General features: G+C 42.7%; 1 protein-coding gene across 15 annotated transcripts in view; it reads right to left on the bottom strand.

Moving 5' to 3' along the window:
* The window catches only part of PLEKHA6 (pleckstrin homology domain containing A6), a 280,897-nt gene that overhangs the window by 32,179 nt on the left and 224,482 nt on the right, over positions 1–24,236 (bottom strand). For 10 of the 15 annotated variants that reach the window (XM_073587158.1, XM_073587153.1, XM_073587152.1 and 7 more), the window contains 7 exons: positions 23,185–23,601; positions 22,442–22,928; positions 21,265–21,351; positions 15,858–15,911; positions 13,550–13,627; positions 11,401–11,469; positions 11,212–11,292 (listed from right to left, as the gene is read on the bottom strand). In XM_073587158.1, the coding sequence (XP_073443259.1) occupies positions 11,212–11,292; positions 11,401–11,469; positions 13,550–13,627; positions 15,858–15,911; positions 21,265–21,351; positions 22,442–22,928; positions 23,185–23,601 (1,273 nt within the window). The remainder of the gene's footprint in view (positions 1–11,211; positions 11,293–11,400; positions 11,470–13,549; positions 13,628–15,857; positions 15,912–21,264; positions 21,352–22,441; positions 22,929–23,184; positions 23,602–24,236) is intronic. The other 5 variants (XM_073587155.1, XM_073587163.1, XM_073587159.1 and 2 more) reach the window with 3 other exon arrangements.

The raw sequence follows: 24,236 nt of genomic DNA on the forward strand, positions 1-24,236 counted from the left end.
TGCGCTAGTTGCGCTTTGACCTGCGCTGCGCACTTTTGACGGTGCGCCGTGCGCGCCCAAATCGAACTTTTCGGATTTTGGCGCGCACGGCGCACCGTCATAAGTGCGCAGCGCAGGTCAAAGCGCAACTAGCGCACGGCCTGCGCACGATCGGCGCACCCTATGCTAAAGATAGGGTGCGCCGATCGCAGGCGCCGCTGTCCGCTAGGAGGCGGCGCTACAAGGAAGGGGCGGGCACGCCGGGCAGAGAGCCGGATCGGGGGCGGAGCTACCCCCGGCCGTGCGCGCGCATAAAATGCGCTAATGTGAAACCGGCCTAAGAGGAGACTTAATAGCGGTCTACAAATATCTGAACGGATGTCACAGTGTAACAAGACCACCCTCAAGTCCATGCTAAAAAAGGTGGTCGCTAAGGAAGTGAGGGATTTGGGCATGTTGCTGCCCAGTTTGCAACACAACGCATTTCCCCTCTTCCAAGGTTCATCAGGAGTAAGATAAAACCATAGAGCACTTCACTTATTGTCATCCCAATTTTGATGAGGTGAGCCTATATAGATTTAGTATCATCAAGTACAAAGAATTTTAGAAGTAGTTATTTGATACATTTAGTGGAAGAAACCTATATATGTAGCAAACTCTAGATTCCTCTTATATTACTTTCTCACCTACCTGTTTAACACCTTTTCACACCCTTGCCACAACATGGCCTTATAGGGTGAGTAGAGTGAGTCATCGTGGAGCGGGGGGCGCCACTGCGCAGGTTCTAGGGTGCCAACCTCCGCTGTCAGGTAGGGACATTTAGGCCAGCGTAGGGATTAGGCACCTCCCTATGTTGATCATCTCTATTTTTGGTGGTGGTATGATGCAATATTGATATTAATAATTTTTAGTCCAAAGTATATAGAAATAAAGATTGTTGTTTTTATTATACTGTATATGTGTAAGGCGCTACTGTGAGCTGAGTTTGACATGTTACTGCCCTATCTAATGTTCTCTATCCGCGAGGTACCACAGGCGTCCACGGGGTTCTTCCCATTTGAGCTATTATATGTCAGGCACCCAAGGGGACTGCTGGACGTAGCCAAGTAGACGAGGAAACAGGAGCCCACTCCACATAAGAGTGTCATCGAGCATGTGGCAAGCATGCAGGACCATATTGCGGCAGTACAGGACATAGTAGAGGAGCATCTGATGGATGTTCAGGCCACGCAGAGCGGCGAGTATAATAAAAGGGCCACGGTCAGAACCTTTAACCCCTTCATGACCCAGCCTATTTTGACCTTAATGACCTGGCCATTTTTTGCAATTCTGACCAGTGTCCCTTTATGAGGTAATAACTCAGGAACGCTTCAACGGATCCTAGCGATTCTGAGATTGTTTTTTCGTGACATATTGGGCTTCATGTTAGTGGTAAATTTAGATCGATAACTTTTGCGTTTATTTGTGAAAAAAAATCAGAAATTTGGCGAAAATTTTGAAAATTTCGCAATTTTCAAATTTTGAATTTTTATTCTGTTAAACTAGAGAGTTATGGGACACAAAATAGTTACTAAATAACATTTCCCACATGTCTACTTTACATCAGCACAATTTTGGAAGCAAAATATTTTTTTGTTAGGAAGTTATAAGGGTTAAAAGTTGACCAGTGATTTCTCATTTTTACAACAAAATTTACAAAACCATTTTTTTTAGGGACCACCTCACATTTGAAGTCACTTTGAGGGGTCTATATGGCAGAAAATACCCAAAAGTGACACCATTCTAAAAACTGCACCCCTCAAGCTACTCAAAACTACATTCAAGAAGATTATTAACCCTTTAGGTGTTTCACAGGAACTAAAGCAACATGGAAGGAAAAAAAGGACATTTTAATTTTTCCAACAAAAATTTTCTTTCAGCATCAATTTTTTCATTTTCACATGGGCAACAGGATAAAATGGATCCTAAAATTTGTTGGGCAATTTCCCCTGAGTATACCGATACCTCATATGTGGTCATAAACCACTGTTTGGGCGCACGGCAGGGCTCAGAAGGGAAGGAGCGCCATTTGACTTTTTGAATGGAAAATATGCTGGAATATTTAGCGCTTGCCATGTCGCGTTTGGAGAGTCGCTGTGTGCCTAAACACTGGAGCTCCCCCACAAGTGACCCCATTTTGGAAACTAGACCCCCCAAGGAACTTATCTAGATGCATAGTGATCACTTTGAACCCCCAGGTGCTTCTCAAATTGATCCGTAAAAAAAAAAAGTACTTTTTTTTCACAAAAATTATCTTTTAGCCTCAGTTTTTTCATTTTCACATGGGCAACAGGATAAAATGGATCCTAAAATTTGTTGGGCAATTTCTCCTGAGTACACCGATACCTCATATGTGGTCATAAACCACTGTTTGGGTGCACGGCAGGGCCCGGAAGGGAAGGAGCGCCATTTGACTTTTTGAATGGAAAATTAGCTCCAATCGTTATCGGACACCATGTCGCGTTTGGAGAGCCCCTGTGTGCCTAAACATTGGAGCTCCCCCACAAGTGACACCATTTTGGAAACTAGACCCCTTAAGGAACTTATCTAGATGTGTAGTGAGCACTTTGAACCCCCAAGTGCTTCACAAAAGTTTATAACATAGAGCAGTGAAAATAAAAAATCATTTTTTTTCCTCAAAAATGATTTTTTAGCACGCTATTTTTTATTTTCACAAGGGTAACAGGAGAAATTGGACCAAAAAAGTTGTTGTCCAGATTGTCCTGAGTATGCTGGTACCCCATATGTTGGGGGGGGCACTGTTTGGGTGCACGGCAGGGCGCAGAAGGGAATGAGCGCCATTTGACTTTTTGAAATGAAAATTAGCTCCAATCGTTAGCGGACACCATGTCGTGTTTGGAGAGCCCCTGTGTGCCTAAACTTTGGAGCTCCCCCACAAATGACCCCATTTTGGAAACTAGACCCCCTAAGGAACTTATCTAGATGCATAGTGAGCACTTTGAACCCCCAGGTGATTCACAGAAGTTTATAATGCAGAGCAGTGAAAATAAAAAATCTTTTTTTTTCCTAAAAAAATGAATTTTTAGCTCGCAATTTTTTATTTTCACAAGGGTAACAGGAGAAATTGGACCCCAAAAGTTGTTGTCCAGTTTGTCCTGAGTACGCTGATACCCCATATGTGGGGAGGGACCATTGTTTGGGCACACGTCGGGGCTCGGAAGGGAAGTAGTGACATTTTGAAATGCTGACTTTGATGGAATGGTCTGCGGGCGTCATGTTACATTTGCTGAGCCCCTGTGTGCCTAAACAGTAGAAACCCCCCACAAGTGACCCCATTTTGGAAACTAGACCCCCCAAGGAACTTATCTAGATGTGTGGTGAGCACCTTGAACCCCCAAGTGCTTCACAGAAGTTTATAATGCAGAGCCGTGAAAATAAAAAATCATTTTTTTTCCCCTCAAAAAAAATGAATTTTAGCACACAATTTTTTTTTTTTCACAAGGGTAACAGAAGAAATTGGACCCCAAAAGTTGTTGTCTAGTTTGTCCTGAGTACGCTGATACCCCATATGTGGGGGATGACTACTGTATGGGCACACGTCAGGGCTCGGAAGGGAAGTAGTGACGTTTTGGTATGCAGACTTTGATGGAATGGTCTGCGGGCATCATGTTACATTTGCAGAGCCCTTGATGTACCTAAACTGTGGAAACCCCCCACAAGTGACCCCATTTTGGAAACTAGACCACCAAGGAACTTATCTAGATGTGTGGTGAGCAGCACTTTGAACCCCCAAGTGCTTCACAGAAGTTTATAACGCAGAACCTTGAAAATAAAAAATGTTTTTTTTCCTCAAAAAATGATTTTTTAGCCCGCAATTTTTTATTTTCACAAGGGTAACAGGAGAAATTGGACCCCAAAAGTTGTTGTCCAGTTTGTCCTGAGTACGCTGGTACCCCATATGTGGGGGGGAAACATTGTTTGGGCACACGTCAAGGCTCGGAATGGAAGTAGTGACGTTTTGAAATGCAGACTTTGATGGAATAGTCTGCGGTCGTCATTACGTTTGCAGAGCCCCTGATGTGCCTAAACAGTGGAAACCCCCCACAAGTGACCCCATTTTGGAAACTAGACCTTCCAAGGAACGTATGTAAGATGTGTTGTGAGCACTTTGAACCCCCAAGTGCTTCACAGAAGTTTATAAGGCAGAGACGTGAAAATGAAAAAATCATTTTTTTCCACAAAAATAATTTTTTAGCCCCCAATTTTTTAATTTCCAAGGGTAACACGAGAAATTAGTCCCCAAAAGTTGTTGTGCAATTTTTCCTGAGTACGCTGATACCTCATATGTTGGGGTAAACCACTGTTTGGGCACACGTCAGGGCTTGGAAGGGAGGGAGCACCGTTTGACTTTTTGAACGCAAAATTGGCTGGAATCAATGGTTGCACCATGTCGCGTTTGGCGACCCCCTGATATGCCTAAACAGTGGAAACCCCTCAATTCCAACTCCAACCCTAACCCCAACACACCCCTAACCACAGCCCTAACCCTAACACATCCCTAACCACAAGCCTAACCCTAATTCCAACGCTAACCCTAATTCCAACCCTAACCCTAATTCTAACCCTAATTCCAACCCTAACCCTAATTCTAACCCTAACCCTAATTCAACCCTAACCCTCTTTCCAACCCTAACCCTCTTTCCAACCCTAACCCTCTTTCCAACCCTAACCCTCTTTCCAATCCTAACCCTAACCCTCTTTCCAACCCTAACCCTCTTTCCAACCCTAACCCTCTTTCCAACGCTAACCCTCTTTCCAACCCTAACCCTCTTTCCAACCCTAACCCTAACCCTCTTTTCAACCCTAACCCTCTTTTCAACCCTAACCCTCTTTTCAACCCTAACCCTCTTTTCAACCCTAACCCTAATGGAAAAATAAAAATAAAAATATTTTCTTTATTTTATTAGTTGTGCCTACCTATGGGGGTGATAATCGAGGGGTTTATTTACTTTTTCTTTCATTTTGATCACTGTGAGAGTGATCAAAATGAAAGAATGGAATCTGCAGCCGGCAGATTCGGGCGGGCGCACTGCGCATGCGCCCGCCATTTTCTAAGATGGCGGCGCCCATGAACCGGACCCGCCGGACACCGGGAGCGACAGGGGGACTTAGAAGGTGCCGGGGGAGGTGAGAGGGGGTGAGGGGGTTATCGGAATCTGGCGGGGAGCAGAGGGAATGGGAGGGGGGCAGATGATGACAGCGGCGGCAGATCGCCGCTGTCATTCAGTTGCGGGGGGGGAGATCGCCGGTGTGGGGGGGTGGAATCGGTGTCTCCAGCCATGTCCGATGCTACAGCAGCATCGGCCATGGCTGGATTGTAATATTTCATCATTTTTGATTGATGAAATATTACTATCGCTCTGATTGGCTGTTTCACTTTTAACAGCCAATCAGAGTGATCGTAGCCACGTGGGGGCGAAGCCACGCCCCCCTGTGGCGAAGAACAAAGCCCCCTGTATCTGCGGGTCGGGTGACCTTTCAGTGACCTAGGTCAACCGACCCGCAGGGGGGCTTTAAAGTCATGACGCCACATAGGCGTCATGGGTCGTTCTGGCACGACTTTTCATGACGCCTACGTGGCGTCAAAGGTCGTGAAGGGGTTAAAGAAGGGGACCGGGTATTGGTACTAGTACTCACCACATAGAGTAAGCTCATGGCCAAGTGGCAAGGGCCATATGAGATACGTGGGAAGATGGGAGAAGTAAATTATAGAGTCTACCAGCCCGGTAAAAGAAAACCCGAACAGCTGTATCACGTCAACCTGTTGAAAGCGTGGAAGGACCGGAAATGTTTGGCCACAGAGCGACCCCGATGGTACCAACAGGGAATCCTCGGTCACCGGCCAAGGCTGAGGCAAAAATAGGAGACACTCTCTCGATACAGCAGCGTCGAGAGGTTCGGAAATTAGTCCAAGAGAATGCAGACATATTCTCGGAATTACGCGGTCATACCTCCGTCATCCAGCATGACATTGTCACAGAGCCTCATATAAGAGTACGAATGAAACCATACCGGGTGCCCGAGGCCAGGAGACAAGCCATAGTGAGTGAGGTAAAACCAATGCTCCAGCTGGGAGTAATTGAGGAATCCCGGAGTGACTTGGCTAGCACCATTGTGCTAATCCCAAAGCCGGACGGATCATTACGGTTCTGTAATGACTTCCATAAATTGAATAAGCTTTCGAAGTTCGAGTTTTACCCAATGCCCCAGGTGGACAAGCTGATCGAGCGCCTGGGTCAGGCCCAGCACTTCACCGTGCTCGACCTGACTAAGGGTTAATGGCAGGTGCCTCTTACACAGTCAGCAAAAGAAAAGACCACCTTTATAACACCGGGGGGTCTTTACCACTATGTAGTCTTGCCCTTTGGACTACATGGGGCCCCTGTCACGTTTCAGAGGTTGATGGACATAGTGCTGGAACCCCATTGGAAGCATGCATCAGCATACTTAGGTGACATCATCATCTTTAGTGCTGACTGGCATACCCACTTGTCCCAGGTGCAAGCAGTAGTAGATTTACTCAGAACCGTGGGCTTGATGGCGAATCCCAAGAAATGTGCGATAGGGCTCGAGGAAGCCTAGTACTTGGGTTACGTGATCGGCTGTGGGGTTATCAAACCCCAAATAAATAAAACCGAGGCCATTCAGAACTGGCCTCGACCTGTTACCACCAAACAGGTGAGAGCGTTTCTCAGAATAGTTGGGTATTACCGGAGGTTTATACCTAATTTTTCGGGGAGAACAACCCACCTTACAGATTTCCTCAATCGAAAGAAGTCGGTCATGGTTCAGTGGAACCCCCAGGCGGAGGAAGCGTACCAATCCATGAAGGTGGAGCTGTGCGAAGAGCCAGTCCTCATTAGCCCCAACTTTCAGAAACGCTTGATTGTGCAGACAGAAGCCTCTAACATGGGACTAGGAGCGGTCCTGTCGCAGGAGATGAAGGGAGAGGAGCAACCGGTCACCTACCTAAGTAGGAAACTCACCCCAGTCGAGAAAAATTATAGTTTAGTGGAGAATGAGTGCCTGGTCATTAAGTTGGCCTTGGAGTCCCTATGCTATTATTTGCTTCGTTGACCATTTTGCTTGGTGACAGATCATTTACCCTTGGTCTGGATGAGGAATGCCAAGGAGAGGAACGCTCGGGTAACCCGATGGTTCCTGTCTTTGCAAAATTTCAATTTTACCGTGGAACATCGGGCTGGGATGCGGATACCCTGTCACGGGCCCCCTTGTATGGTGACAAATGTTCAGCCCTACAAGTTTGAACGGGGGAAGGGGGGGGAGTATGTGAGGCAGTGACCGGAGTCATATGTGAGGGTCGCTATGTGTCCCCCAGGGTGCGCAAAGAAGCATATTGAGGCCGCGGGAGTGCATTGTGGTCACAGGCGTAGCTGTGGTTGCAATGCAGAATAAGGGCTCACACCCATATGTGAGAAAAAAAAACTTTCCAGTATCAGGACCAAAAAAAACGATGAGTGTCATGCGAGTACAATGTGATTTTCACATCTAGAATCCGATTTACATCCGAGTGCAGTGCGGTTGCTATCCGATTGCAATGCAATTTCAACATGAGCGTTTACATACAGCAGTTCTCTATGGCATTTACACATCGTTTTCAAATGAAATATTTGTCAAAACACACATATATATAATTATATTCTATATGTACAGTATATATCTATTCTAACCTGTCAGTGTGATTTTACTGTATACCACACATGAATTGCTGGCTTTTCAAAGGACACCGGTGCGTGAAAATTGGACAGCACTCGCATGGTTCGAATGCTGTGCAATATTTTTCTCGCATTCATTAACTTGCATTGGCATTGAGCTGAGAAAAAAATCACCAATGAGATGTAACTCATTGAATAACATTGGTCAGAGTGCAATTCGATTTTCTATCGGAATGCACTTGTCTGTTTTTCTCACAAATGAGTATGAGCCATAAAAGTGAGTGTTGGTCTTGGACAAGCTATTTGTCCATGGCAGATTAGAAAAGCCTGCCATGGGATTAAATTTTTGAAACGGACTACAAGAAGCTAGTAGGGCGGTCCGTTTCCTCCCCCTGCCCGGGTTTTTCATGTGGCCTACGGCCACAGGTTCTTTGTGAAAACCACTGCAGCAGAGGGTTCAGTGTGTCAGTGTGGAGGTCGCAAGGTGCAGAGCGCTGCAAAAGCTCAGTCTGTGTGAAGGAACACAGAACAAAGCAGAGCGAACTCCTGGCACCCCGCAGCCTAATACGGTGGTGCAGTCGCCCTCGGCAACCGGTCGTATTTATGGACTGTCTTGTTTCCCGGCTGCGATATGGAGGATACCGTATGTTTTGTTTGTGAGTTTGGACATTAACACTGTGTTTATTTTTGAACTTTCCTGGGTCACTGCCTCATCACTTCACCGTGGGGTCATCGCTGCACTACATTGTGTACATTTTTTACCTGCTGTAAATGTTGCTGTTCTCCTGAATCTAGTGATGTTCTTCGATTGTTCCTGCACCTCTGCATTACTGAGGTATGGACCCCTATGCCCTATATATAGAAGTGGGTGTGATCCTAAACTCTTCTCTTTGAGAGTGTTCTTGAGTACCACACCCAGTTGGCAAAAATAATAAATTTACATACAGGGAAGAAGGGGCCATACTTCAGGAATGGAGAGGAGCAGGAAGAAAAGAAAGACAAATGTCAGATTCTGAAAAACAGCGGCATTTATACCAGGTAAAAGAAAAAATGTACATGTTTATCACAAGTGACATCCTATTGAGGAAGGGGAATAATTGGTCTTCAGATTAGGATACACCATGGGATTTGCAACACAGGTATTGAGTGTAAAGGAATTACTATATAGGCTTCCATTTACCCTTTGCCATAAAAAAGTGGACTTTTTTTGTACCCCTAAAAACTGATTGGGAGGCAGGTCCCTGCTGTTGAGTTCTTCAGTAGTTCGGGACATGTTCCAGCTGCTCCTGTCACTTCATGGCCAAACAATAAGCTCTAGGTGGTAGTATCATTCATGAAATGCCGACTATTCTTAGAGAGTCACCAGTTTTTGATCTCCCGCTGCTCTCCTGAGTATTCTGAGTTTTTGAGTTCCTGAGATTTTTTTTCTTTAAATCCTACCTATGATTTCAGACATATGGGCCTTTTTATTTAGTACTAATTTTTATGGTCATTATCAAAGAAGGGTGGCTTAAAGTGTAATCAACCGAAAGACATCAGAAAACCGTGTTAGCAACGCCCCCTTGGTACAGACAATAAAAACCATCACCAAATTAAAAAAGCCCATAACTCTCAAACCATACGGTGGATTTAAGAATAAAAGAAAACAAAAACGGAACACTCTTGGGAACAGCAGGAATAAAATTTAAAAAAAAAAACAACTATCCACTTTTTTTTTTTTTTTTTCCCTTTTCAAACATTTTTATTGAATTTTAGTAATAATATAGGGTTGAAAGGGAGGGGAGAGGAAGGGAATTAACACTAAGGCTGGAGTCACACACAACGAATAAAAAATCGGTCCCATTTTAACGGTCCGAAATCGCACAAAGATATCTTAACCAGTGATGCGTTTTTGATGCGATTTATCTTCATTGATGCGATTTTAATCGCATGTAAGCATCCTTTTGACATCTGTCTGGCGAGATTTTCTCGCAGGAAAGCAAAATGGACATATAATGGAGCCCAATGACAGGTTTCCCCACACAAACTAATTAATAGATATAGACACATTAAATATTATATATATATATATATACACACATATTTTATACATGTTACAGAGACACATTAATATATATATTTCTAGTTCATACAGTTCTTAGTTGCAGAATAGCCGCTGACACATTTGCCGGCTTTTGTATAACATTCTCCTGCCCGACATGAAATGACACATAGTTTACATATAGTTAATTCGTTGTATTAAATTACGGGGACTCCCTGCAGCCTCAGTGACGTCAGCGGGAGTCTCCGCAATTTACAACGAATTAACCCCTTAAATGAACCCCTACAAGCCCAAAATTTTACCCACAAGCTTTCATATAATTAATAGTGATAGACCTAAAAAAAAAAAAAACATGAAATGAAATGGTTAACTATATGTAAACCAAGTGTCATTTCATGTCGGGCAGGAGAATGTTATACAAAAGCCGGCTAATGTGCCAGCGGCTTTTCTGCAATTAAGAACTGTATGAACTAGAAATATATATATTAATGTGTCTCTATAACATGTATAAAATATATATATATATATATATATATATATATATATATATATATATTTATTTATTTAATGTGTCTATATCTATTAATTCGTTGCTTTATTTAACTGGACACTGTCATTTTACTGTATGTAGGAAAAAAAATTGCTGGCTTTTGGTGCGATTTTTATCGCAACTCACACATCTAGTCCGTTTTTAGTCCCATTTTTTCTCGCCCCCATAGACATGCATTGTCGAATCCGATCCGAAAATCGGTGACAATCGCAGCATGCTGCGATTGTCTTGGTCAGAGGATCGGATGCGATAAAAAAAAAAAAAAAAAAAAAAAAAAATTTGCATGATGGGAGCTGCCCCATAGAATAACATGGGTTCGAATGCAATGCAATTTTTTATCGCATTGCATTCGTCTGTTTTATTCGCCAGTGTGACTCCAGCCTAAGGGAAATGGATGGGAAAGGAAAGAGGAGGGAATAAAAACTAGAGAACTCAAGTCCATGTTAAAATACCTTACAAATACACAGCTAATCAATTAAATAGAATAACAAGACATCATGCAATGTTCGTGCAGACGAAGCCAAGCTAGTAAATTCAAACCAATATGAAAAATAGCCAACTATCCACTTTTGACCAGGTGACACGTCCTCGTTAAGAAGCTTTATTGTGTTACTGTTTGTCTCAAAAATCAACACTATATTTAGGGAATTACAAATGCAAAGAGCAGGAGTTTTATGGTTTCCTCCCAGATGATTTCGGTAATTCGGCTCTGTGCGGGAGCAATATATTTTGTATCAAGATCAGGATCGGCTCCCATCAAAACATAGCAAGGATTCGTTTCCCAAGGAAAACTTTCTGCTTTGTTTTGATGGGATCCAAACTTGTTTTCTCCATAAAATATTGCATGAAACATTATTTCAGAAGCTTGAGCTCCATGATAATCATGTGTAGTAATGCTCCCTTACCTTCTCAGCACGTAGTTGCTGGACCAGCCGATCCTGCTCCCGGACCACCTTGTGCTGCTCACACAGCCTACCCAGGAGCTTCTAGAGGAAGGAAAAGTAGTGGACATCAGAGACTTCATAACACTGCATTATGAGGACTGAGCGCACTTATGGAATGGTATCTAGAGCTTCTCACAAAAGAAAACTTACATCAGTGTCCTGTTCATTAATTTTGTAGCTCTGCAAAGCTTCTCTGTATGGATCTGCATAAGGAGACACCTAAAGGGAGGAAACCCAACAAAAGTTCACTCAATCATGTCAATAGCAATATGTAATACATATGGGAGCATAACTGGCACTTCAGAAACGGGAGGACCTGGACGGCCACGCCACATTTCAGGAGGATGAAAGCTGTAGCAGCTGGCTGAGCCTTAGGCCTTATTCAGACTTCCGTTTTTCACGTATATGTGTTGTCCGTGGTTTTCACAGAGAGAACACATACCCAATTTAACCTATGGGTCGTTCACACGTCTCTGTGTCTGTAATAAAATCGTTCAGACATGTCTGTTTTTGATCAGCGACATGGATCTAAATTACCCATAGAAGTGTATAAGTCCATGAGAATCATGGACAGCTCAGTGTCATTTCTAATTTATTCATTTTTTTCATTCATAAAATTCACTGATGAAAACACATGGTAAAATCTTACACACTGACCAAACTGGTGAAACTCGGATACTCGGCTATAACACTGATGAAATCATTTTTTTTGTACGTGAAAGATGGAGAACATCTGAATGAGGCTTTATTTTAGAGGGTTAGCTAACTAATAAGAGTAACAAGATAAGATCGTGAAATGCAGATTTATGTCTGGTGAAAGATTACTACATGCTGCCGTCATATAGGAGACCTAATATTATGGAAGTTCATTCTTTCCTGTCTCCTAATCCAACGTCTAATCCTCAAGATCTACGTAAATGACACTGCGTGGTGTGACACTCGTGTGGATGACACCTCGATTTGCCATTAATAGCTCTTAACAACAAATGTACAGATTTTTACAGCTTAAAGAGGATCTGTCACCACAGTTCACAATATACGCTGCATAAATTAATAAACAGATCTCATGAACATGACAAAGCTGGTGTACTTACTTTGAAAGTATGTCAGAATGGATAATACTTTAAGTTTTGCCCACAATATTACAATTAGCATTGTATCAGGCAAAGGATTTCATGTGCATTCTGACAATGATAATTGAAATTGACACATTTAAAAGGAATCTGTCAGCAGGTGTTTGATGCGGAATCTGAGAACAGCATGAGGTAGGGGTTAAGACACTAAACTGAACTATGTGTCACCTGTCTGGCTGTGTGCTCTTGTTCACTTGAAGGTTTAGTCACCTTGTGATTATCATTGCTGTGATGAGCCAGCAGCACGAGTCCTGGTCCGATTCTGCCTCCTCCTGTGATAAGCAGCTCACTGTCTATAGCTATGTACACAGAGAGCTTGGTGTGGTCGGGATTAGCTTTCTCAGCTCTGCTGCATTCTATATCTAAAAACATATTGTGTCAGAACGACTGCACCCAGTAACCTAAGTGATACATTGGATTCAGGGTCTCTTTGCCTACATCATGCTGCTATTAGATGAGGTAGCAAAAAAATGTGCTGACAGATTTTCTTTAAAGGGAATCTGTCAGCAGATTTTTGCTACCCCATCTGAGAGCGACATGATATAACGACAGAGACCCCGATGCCAGCGATGTGTCACCTACTGCGCTGCTTGTTGCGATTTTAATAAAATCAGTTTAATCTGCAGCAGATTCTCTGACTGCTGAGCTGTGCATAACCCTGCCCACACTACTAATTGGCAGCTTTTTGCGTAGACTGTGCGTAGGCAGAAAACCGCCAATCAGTGGTGGGGGAGAGAATAGACACAGCTCATGAATATGGAAGACTACATGGCAGAAGGTTTACTAGTCCTCTAGTGATAATCTCCTAATGTTATCAAAACTACAGCAAGTGGCCCAATAAGTGACAGATTGCTGGAATCAGGGTCTCTGTCTCTACATTAAGCTGCTCTCAGATTAGATGGCAAAAGCTAGAGACAAAGTTTCTTTAAAGTAAGTACATCAGCAATCAGGTCTAAGATTAATTAATTAATGTACAAAGTTGACATTGTGAAATGACAGATCAGCTTCAAGTCATTTATATGAGCACATAATAACAGTACCTGAGATAATCGGCATTACGTGAATGGGGATAGTTAATCTCCTAACGTCAATGTATTATATCTCATGGGGAGATGAGAATGGGTTGTGCCATGCAGAGTGAAGGTGACACGTAAGTGTTCTCTTACTTGCATGAAGATCTGTGCTCTGGGGGAGGAGTGAACCATATTATTCACCATGCTGATCAAAGTCTCACTCTCACTCATCTGCAGCAGGTGTGGGGGGAAATAGAGAATAAATCCAGTCATAGCATTCATTCTGACATTTTGTGACCCATCTACAGTGTTCTACACTAAATTACGAGAAAAACTTAGCGAGCAAAGAAGGATCTGGGCATCTGGGTCATGACTTCCTCTCGATCCGCCATAGGTGACTAGCATGCCAACAAGATTATGACAAGTTTCTGCATAACTAACAAGTAATTACAGTTTAACTGTGCACCACTTCATTGGGCCTATAGGATAAAAATGGAGCGTGAGGATGCATGCTCAACTGCTGCTCCACTCTAAGGGTCCACTAAGGCGGCCGACTGATCCTATTAAATGACCATTGAAAGGCTACATGCAAGCCAAACGGCAGTATCTTAATGGTCTCTTTAGATAGGCCGATCATACACATGGAACAACAAGTTCTCGGCAGCACATACTGTTTGTATAGGACGATGTGCTAGCGAGAATGAGGATTTTTAAGCATTCTTGTATACAACAAAGTATCTTTACCCTGATTCCAATGAAGTATCACTTACTCGGCTGCATTCTTGCCCTGTGTAGACAGACTGATAATCAGGAAACGAGAGTTCTGGTGTGAATGAGCCCTAACATCCTTTTGACTTGTCTGGCTATTTGTATTTATTTGTATGAATGCCATGAGCGGCTGTGCATTTGGCCTTTAATTTGCCCTTTTTAATCTCTGCCTTTGATAACGCTTTATAGGGTAAAGCACAAACAGTGCACAGATTCCTAATTTTCTGTGTTCCGTGCTAAGTGCTAAGCTCATAACCCAAGTAGAACAGATTCCAGTATTTACAGGGTTTTATGTGGTTAAGAAATCACATTTTCAAATCCCTTTTTATGTAATGCTAAACTAACAGATAGAAATCTCCTAGCAATGACTCACCCGGCTATATTATCAGATATCACTGAAAAAAAAACCCTGTGCAAAGCAGACAAAGTCTTTAATAATGTTTATATTTTCTTGGATATATGAAAGGTGAGGTCATCATTATTTATATCATCACCTCTATCCAGGAGGTTGCATGTACTTTCTTGCCTAGACATTGGTATAAAAAGTTGATTACTAATAGACAGAATTCCCCCATCAAATGATAATGGATGTTAGAAGTGAACTTAGATGTCTGTGGACCGATCGTTCAGTCCGCATCTGAAGCCGGGGCGGCCTCTGTAAACAGGCTATTAAACGCCTGCCAAGCATGTTGCCAGTTGGCGATCGTGGATTACTGTGCATTGGGCAATGTGTACAGACCCCTACGGCAGACTTCATTTCCTATTCGTGAACACGATCAGTAATAGATCATTCTTTGTGGACAGACTGCAACTGTTCTCGGCAGCACATTTCCTATTTACACGGGACATGTGCTGTGAAGAACGATGATTTCAATTAAAAATCATTTCAATTAGCGAACTAACTTTTTGCTCATTTGTTGGTTGATTGGCAGCCAGTTTACATTGCAAGGATATCAGGAAATCAGGAATGGTCAGCCATGATAATTAGTCAGTGTAAATCCAGCTGGAGAGTGACACCTTTAAAGGGAATCTGTCACCAGGTTTTTGCTACCCCATCTGAGAAGCAGCATAATGTAGGGGCAGAGACTCTAATTCCAGCAATGAGTCACTTACTGGGCTGCTTGCTGCAGTTTTGATAAAATCAATGTTTTATCTGCTGCTGATATTCCAGTTCTCTGAATGCTGAGCCTTGTACAACTATGCCAGCACCATCGATTGGCAGCTTTCTCTGTGCACTGTGCATAGGCAGAAAACTGCCATTCAGTGGTGGTGGTGTGGGGGAGTTATATAGAGCTCAAGAATATGGAATATCACAGCAAGTTTACCAGTCCACTAGTAATAAAATCACTGTTTTATCAACAGGAGCTTATGAAAACTACAGCAAGCAGCTCAGTAAGTGACATATCACTGTAGTCTGGGTTTCCATCCTTATATTGTGCTGCTCTCAGATTAAGGAACAAAAACCTGGTGACAGATTCCTTTTAACTGACTTTTGCATTATTATCTGATACAAAAAATCAAGCAAGTAAAAGTTTCACTGACAAAGCAACTAATTCTTTCAAGCAGGAATACATTGTTAAAAGGGTTATGTATCACACAAGCTAAGAAACAGAGGGAAAGAAGGTCAGACACTGGGACACAGGGACACCAACACACTTTAGGCAGAAATGGACATAGCTTTGTGGCTTCCTACCTGCTGATCCAAAAAATCAAGATGCCTCTGTAACTGAAGATCTAACATTTCATCCTGTGGGGAAGGGGAAGCAGCGGCAGGAGACAAACACAGGGTTAAAAAGGCAAAGCAGAGCAAAAGCTGGGTGCCTCCAACCACACATTTACTGAATAATAAAGTGCTATTAGGCAATGCCTGGAGGAACAGAAAACGGACAAGCTAAAAAGTGCAAAAAGCGCTAAAGCAGGGAAGGGAAGATAATTTGCCATGCCGCGTCTATGGCAATCCACACTACACACAGCAGGAGTTATAGCACACGTGACAATGCATGCAACGTGTACGGAGCAGCCTGAACACTAAACATGGGAAACCCAAAAAACATGAAACCACAGGATACAGCCATTTATAATACATTTTGAAATCCTTTTTTCCCTCTATACAAATGGGTGGGCTCCTTTATTAGAATATAGAATTTGAGGACGATACACATTACCAATCCCAAATCCAATATGTATAACAATGCTCGGATTGACAAGGAATAGTCATCTGGATACTAGAATCTTGATTATGCCAAAGAACTCAGGAAAACTGTAGCTCCAAAAAAGATGCCTTTGGAGCAGAGACAATTAACGAATTTGCCAAAGGCAGCAACCCAGATCAATGGGTATTTACCCAATATGATGCACGCATTGGGTAACCAGTACAGAAAAGGAGCTGTCCGTGTTTCTCTTGATAAACAGATAAATGAACATATACTTATGTAAGAAAAGAATATTTCACAGGGTAGTCTCACTTGTTTGTTAAAAGCTTTTTGGATATGACATAATGATACTGTATAATGAATATTTATTGAACTCCTTATCAGTCTGCTTAATGATAATGAAAGGCAATTTGCTGCCTACCAGGGAGCGAGCTCCAGCCTAGTCCTGTTTACAAGGCTGTTGGGTTGTTACAATGTATCATGCTATAGATAGCGAGTCCCACAGGAGCATCATGGTCTCCACATCTGTTATATACAGACCAGAAAGACATTATCTGGCTATTTTGGACCCTATTACACAATTCCATACTGGAATCTCAACATCCAAATCATTCATGTTAAAAATTTTAGCAAAAATATTAAATAGCAAAGACATTTTCAATCTTGGATATGGAGCTTCATCAGGCTTTAACGAATTCTGTTTAACATTCACTATATTAAATTATTATTTTTAATGTTAGAAACAATCTGGATTTAACATTCCAGTTTAGAACTGGGCAAAGAGAGCGAGACATGTTCGCCACTGGTCTGTATCTCCTAGGATTTTATTGAAGAGCTCCCCACAGAATTGGGAAAGGAAGTGATGGAACCATGCACATGATATCAATCACTATGCATAATAGCTATGGGAAATTTAAACTTACGCATATTATTACACAGTGATGCAGCTGGACAGGCCCATTGGTAGCTGTACAATGCTTATATCTATAAGACTGCTGCCTACTGTTACCATCCACCTTTACATGGCCCCTATTTTATAATATCTATATATTCATTTAAAAAATCACCCACCACTGTCACCACCCGCGAATAACCTCCTTCACTTCTACATCTTAAGACACCGCTCTGCTCTTTTTGTGTGTCTGAATTGTTTGCACCTTCCCCGGGGCTTACATCCTTCAGTTCCATGTGGAAGTGAAGCAAAAGCTTGTAGAAAATCTAAGTAGACTCCATTCTTCCACCCAAGGGCTTCTACATGTACCATGAAGCATTTTCATGTCCAATTACAATTTATTGGTTATCAACATGAAGAGTACCTATTCTACATGAATAAATGGATTTAAGGTAACTCCAGTCTTGAAGGAATCATGACAAGATAACAACAGACCAACATGAGGTCACCATGATAAACGTTACTATATGACTAAATGAGGTGTTCCGCTCTAGCCAGACAACATGGAAAATAGGTGTTATTACAGGTCACCTGTATGACTCCTGGCATCTAACCCGGAAGGGCAGGAAATTGTAATCGGGCTAGCCTACTCCACCCATGCAGGGCTACATCGGACTGCAAATTAAACATCACTTTTGGAGTAACTCATATGTTTAGCCAATTAATTCTGACCTATTTTTGAAATATAGATAAGTGTCATTGACTGTGCCTACAGGTTTCTACACCCACATTTAAAATTATGTCCGACAGCAGTATATTCTTAAGCAATGACTTGGAGCACAAGATGGACTGTTTTTTAGACCTTGAGAAGCTATACTGAAACAATGGCGCACTGCCTGTTAGTTAGGGGAATCCAGTACCAAATGTCTTGCATACACCCCCGCCCCCGACATCACAATTTCAACGGTAACTGCATCCTCAGCGGGCAGACAGCATTGGACACAAAGATAGGATAAGGAGTCGTCAGCACCCACTTCTATTATGCAGCCTGTGAGACTCAGTTCGCAGGATGCAATGGCGTCACTAGATCACACCTGCTGAATGGAACCTCAGTCTGCCCACCGCAAAGACCGGAGCAAAATGCCCGGGGAAGGGGGACAAGGTGAGTTTTTTTCTTCTTTTTTTATTGTCAGTTACATGTGGGGGGAAAATGTGAGAACACCATGCAGTGAGGACACCATACTGACACCATCATACCATTTGGTGGGCTGTGGGGCCATGATACCGTGTGTATGTGAGGGGGGTGCTATGGGACCATCATACTGTGTGATGAGAGCTGTTAGACCCATTAGACTATATGAGTTCATCATACTGTGAGTAGAAACTTTGGTGGCATCATAATGTGTATGGGGAGCTGTGGGGTATCATACTGTGTTGGAGACTGTGGGAGACATCATACTGTGTAGGGGGGGGGGGTCGTGGAGGACATCATTCAGTATGGGGAGCTATCAGGTCCATCATACTGTGTGGGGGGGGCAGTGCGACCAACATTCTGTATTTGGGGGGCTGAGGGAGTTCATATGGTGTTGAGTAGCTGTGCATGAATATACTGTACTTTGTACTGGAGATATGAGGTCCATCATACTGTGTGGTGGGTTGTTTGGGTCATCATACAGTGGGTACGGAAAGTATTCAGACCCCTTTAAATTTTTCACTGTTTCAGTGCAGCCATTTGGTAAATTCAAAAAAGTTCATTTTTTTTTCTCATTAATGTACACTCTGCACCCCATATTGACTAAAAAAAAACAAAGGTAGAAATTTTTGCAAATTTCTTTAAAAAAAAAAAACTGAAGTACCACATGGTCATAAGTATTCAGACCCTTTGCTCAGACACTCATATTTAAGTCAAATGCTGTCCATTTCCTTGTGATCCTCCTTGAGATGGTTCTACTCCTTCATTGGTGTCCAGCTGTGTTTAATTAAACTAATAGGACTTGATTTGTAAAGGCACACACCTGTCTATATAAGACCTCACAGCTCACAGTGCATGTCTGACCAAATGAGATCATGAGGTCAAAGGATCTGGCCAAGGAGCTCAAAGACAGAATTGTGGCAAGGCAGAGATCTGGCCAAGGTTACAAAAGAATTTCTGCAGTACTCAAGGTTCCTAAGAGCACAGTGGCCTCCATAATCCTTAAATGGAGGAAGTTTGGGACCACCAGAAGTCTTCCTAGACCTGGTCGTCTAGCCAAACTGAGCAATCGTGGGAGAAGAGCCTTGGTGAGAGAGGTAAAGAAGAACCCCAAGATCACTGTGGCTGAGCTCCACAGATGCAGTAGGGAGATGGGAGAAAGTTCCACAAAGTCAACTATCACTGCAGCCCTCCACCTTTCGGGCCTTTATGGCAGAGTGGCCAGACGGAAACCTCCCCTCTGTGCAAGACATATGAAAGCCCGCATAGAGTTTGATAAAAAAAAACATGAAGGACTCCCAGACTGTGAGAAATAAGATTCTCTGGTCTGATGAGATGAAGATAGACATTTTTGGTGACAATTCTAAGCCGTATGTGAGAGGAAACCAGGCACTGCTTATCACCTGCCCCATACAATCCCAACAGTGAAACATGGTGGTGTCAGAATCATACTATGGGGGCGTTTTTCAGCTGCAGGGACAGGATGACTGGTTGCCATTGAAGGAAACATAAATGCGGCCAAGTACAGAGATATCCTGGATGAAAACCTCTTCCAGAGTGCTCTGGACCTCAGACTTGGCCGAAGGTTCACCTTCCAACAAGACAATGACCCTAAACACACAGCTAAAAAAATTAAAGGAGTAGCTTCAGAACAACTCTGTGACCATTCTTGACTGGCCCAGCCAGAGCCCTGACCTAAACCCAATTGAGCATCTCTGGAGAGACCTGAAAATGGCTGTCCACCAACGTTCACCATCCAACCTGACGGAACTGGAGATGATCTGCAAGGAAGAATGGCAGAGGATCCCCAAATCCAGGTGTGAGAAACTTGTTGCATCATTCCCAAGACGACTCATGGCTGTATTAGCTCAAAAGGGTGCTTCTACTAAATACTGAGCAAAGTGTCTGAATACATATGATATTTCAGCTTTTCTTTTTTAATAAATTTGCAAAAATTTCTACATTTCTGGGTTTTTTTCAGTCAAGATGGGGTGCAGAGGTTACATTAATGAGAAAAAAAATGAATGTTTTTGAATTTACCAAATGGCTGCAATGAAACAAAGAGTGAAAAATGTAAAGGGGTCTGAATACTTTCCATACCCATTGTACTGTGTGTGGCAGGACCATGATACTGCAAGGGGGGCTGTGGGGGCCATAGGGTATCATACTGTATGAGGGGGAAAATTATAGAGACATCATATTGTGCGGAGGGAGCTGCTGATCAAGGTACAAGATATGAATAACAGCAGCATTAAAATTTCTAAACTTAATAGAGAGCAGTAAATGATATAGTGTTGATTCGCTGCTGTAGGTAAGAATACGTTACAAATAGCCCTACTTTAACATATATTAGCAGTAGTACCTAGTCAACATACTTCATTATTCTCAATATTAAGTTGTAAAACCAAAACTAATATTAAATAATAAGTTAATATTAATATTGAGCAGAATTAATTTCAGCCTGTTGGTTTGGCCATCCATAACATTCACAGTTTCGCATGTGGCCCCTTGAGAAAATTAATTTTCCAACACTAGGCTGTAATTTGGGGATCTCATGTACAGACAGCACAAGTGAGTGGATTTTATATGTGCACAATGTATTATTCATACCCTATCTACCAGTATAAATTCAGAAATTATGTCCTAACATGTAACTAGTCAGCAGCAAAAAAAGATCACATCGCAAAAAAAACAACAGAAGAACCCAAATCTGAGATGCTTCTGGCACAGAGACACATCACAAGGACAGGGCACATACAAAGGAAATGTTTGGAAAAGGCAAGGTGTCCTATCCCTTCACAATGCACACTCATGTCCAATGAGCTGACTGGTCGCTGCCTTACTTTCTTCCATATAGGCTTACCATTTTGTCATGAAGAGGAGGAGATGATGGGTAGCTGTAAGAGTACACTCCAGCTGGCATCGGTCGACGGTCACCCAAATAGTCATACTGTGGAGAGAAGTAGAGAACTTTAATACATGAACCATCCTGCAAATGTCATTTTATGGAAAAAGTAATGTTTGCTACTTTTTCCCATCTAAAACCACAGGCAGCTAGCTGGCACTGCCTTCTTTATATTTTGGGATTTCAGTTGCTACAGGATATATCCAATATGTGCGCATAACAGAGGCCGAGTAGGCTGATTTTGCACCACAACATGAATGCTGGCAAATAAATCTATTGGTGTACAGGTAGACATACGGACTAAGCGTATCCGTTTGGCATGTATTTAGCGAATATACAGCAGTGAAAAAGTGCAAAGTGAGTGAACAAAAGAGGAATCTAAATCAAATCAATACTTGCCATGGTGTTTGATCTGTGACATGAAACTGTCTTCCACAACCTCACCTTTGCAGCAGTTTGGCTGTTCCTCACCCAGTTTTATGCTTCCTACAAAGCAGTTTCTGTTTCAGATAAAGGAGTTATCCTGGACTTTGCTTATTTTTCAATGTTTCAGATTATAGTCTATGGCCCTGTCTGCACATACACCCGAATCCCGTTTTGCAGGGGGTTTGGATATAAGTCCCGATGGGGCCACTGAACGGATGCCGGAACGCAGTGTGAAAGCACCCTTATTTGTATGGAGCCTCCTGACTCTTCCCAGACAGGTGATGTCGAGGGAGATAAGGATCCAGCATGTCCGATTTCTGACAGCCAACCCGTTTGGTTTCTGCCTGTTTCTTTGCTATTTAAACCCCTTTAAATAGCAAAGACCTGCTGAGAGATTCCCTCTAAGGCCTATAGATTTAAAATGTGATGTCATAAAAGCTCCTGTAGGTGTAATGCATTGGTGTCCCAATACTTTTGCCCAAATAGTGTAAGTTGAGTCATTTTGGAAATGTATGTAATTATTTATAATAGACTGATCCAGAGATACAATTATAATTCAGAGCTGCATTTATAGTTCTGCAGGCTTCTGAGCTGTACCAAAATATACATATAGCATAGAAGTAGATTTGTAATGAGTCACAATATTTATTCCTAATGACAGTGTTATGCCCATAGTAACCAGCAGCTCATGTCACATTAACACACTTACTTTAGGAGAGCTAATTGAACGCCTCATGGTGTATGCAGTTGGTTCTGCATAGTTTTCATCCCGTGACATGCTTTCAAACCGGGCACTGGGGGATCGCACAGGAGAGTAGACCCTTGGACGAGTACTATAAGCCCCCTGACTAGGAGACCGTGGAACAGAACGTGAGCGAGGCTGCAAGGAAAGTCGTCTGAGAGATCCACAAGCAGCATCTACCTCCTGATAATACAAAGCTGGGCGAGGGCCCCATAACTCTGCTGGGCGTCCATAAACACCAGGCTCCTTCCAGTCCCGGGGCTGATAAGGTACTCCATTGCGAAGAACCTGATGTTTTTCCTCTAAAGCCCATTGAGGAAAAGCTGACATGGAGCAAATGCTGTCTGGTCGAGATCCTGCAGGGGTGTAATACTGATAACCTTCGGGATACTGGGACCCATACTGTGGATAGTAATCAGGCATGTGGTGTGATCCTGGAAAGTATCTGCTGGGGCTGTGATAAAATAAAGTGTGTTACCACAGACCATCAATTCATACGGTATTATAATGCTCTATTTGAGTACATGTACATAAACGGAGATACAATATATAGAGACAGAGTACAGGAATAACGATATCGCTGGGCTCTGATTATTTCTTTTACTGGTGCACAATGTATTACCCTGGCATAAGAACATAGCACATCTTCTCTAATGTGCCCATATTATTTATTCTACTTTTTAGCACACCCTATGTTGCTGCAGACCTACCTTTGCATGTCTTCTGTGGGAGCTGCTGCCCTACGCAGGTTGACCCACTGCTGTAGTTGGGACATTGAGTTTTGTCTCTGTGCCATTTTCTCTGGGTGGGTGCGCGGCATGTTCAACCTTCGCTGCCCATTACCCTCTGGAAAAGCAGTACTGGCTGGACGGCCCGGAGAAGGCACAAAACCCCAACCATTGGGTTGTGGGGGACGTTCTCCTTCTGGAAAATGTCTGGGAGCCTCCAAGTCAGGAAGCCTTTCAGAAGGAGTCCCCGTCCCGTTTACTTTTGTTAGAGGCTCCTTTCTGCACTCAGACCTCCTTTCTAGCTTTTCAGAACCTCTGCCGTCTCCTTCGCCACGGCTTCTGGTTTCTGGATCACGGTCCCTCACAGGAGGAATGTTTTCACTGTCTTGCCTCTCCAATCTACAAAACATGCATATAAATAATTGCGTTCAATGTTACAAATAGCATTTCTTATTAGCTGCCTTTAGATTTGCATAGAACGCAAATTTACTCAGACAATAGCTTGGGGTTCATAGAGCTCCAAATTGAATGCTGCTGGAACAGGACTCATTCCTCAGGAATATACTGGTATTTTTTGTTCACAACTTGTAACTTCACTGCCATTCATAAATATGTGTAAATTAAACATTAGGATATATTACTACAAAAATCACACTATTAGACCATACAAACAATTCCCTAGCATAATCATACACAAAGTCAGAAAAATATTACATAGCGATAACCAAACTACAATGGAGAAAATAATTTTCTATGTAAGCAGAGCACTGCACAACATATACATCCAGATTTCAAGGCTAAACTGCAGGAGCCAGAGACATGTGTGCCAGATGTGGGTTTAGGGGAACCTTTGCAGAAGTTAAAATTATGGATGCAAACGTTCTTGGTAAAAGACTTATTTTGCATGGAGACTGGCACAGGGCACATTGGGATACTGAGCCGCATATTCATCAAGGGACATTAACTATTTATCTATCTATACACCACATATCTATCTATAAATCCCATATTTATGTATGTATGTATCCATGGCC

The sequence above is a fragment of the Dendrobates tinctorius genome, unplaced genomic scaffold (genome assembly GCF_039654945.1).
Source record: "Dendrobates tinctorius isolate UK_male_01 unplaced genomic scaffold, ASM3965494v1 ptg000098l, whole genome shotgun sequence".
NCBI lineage: Eukaryota > Metazoa > Chordata > Amphibia > Anura > Dendrobatidae > Dendrobates > Dendrobates tinctorius.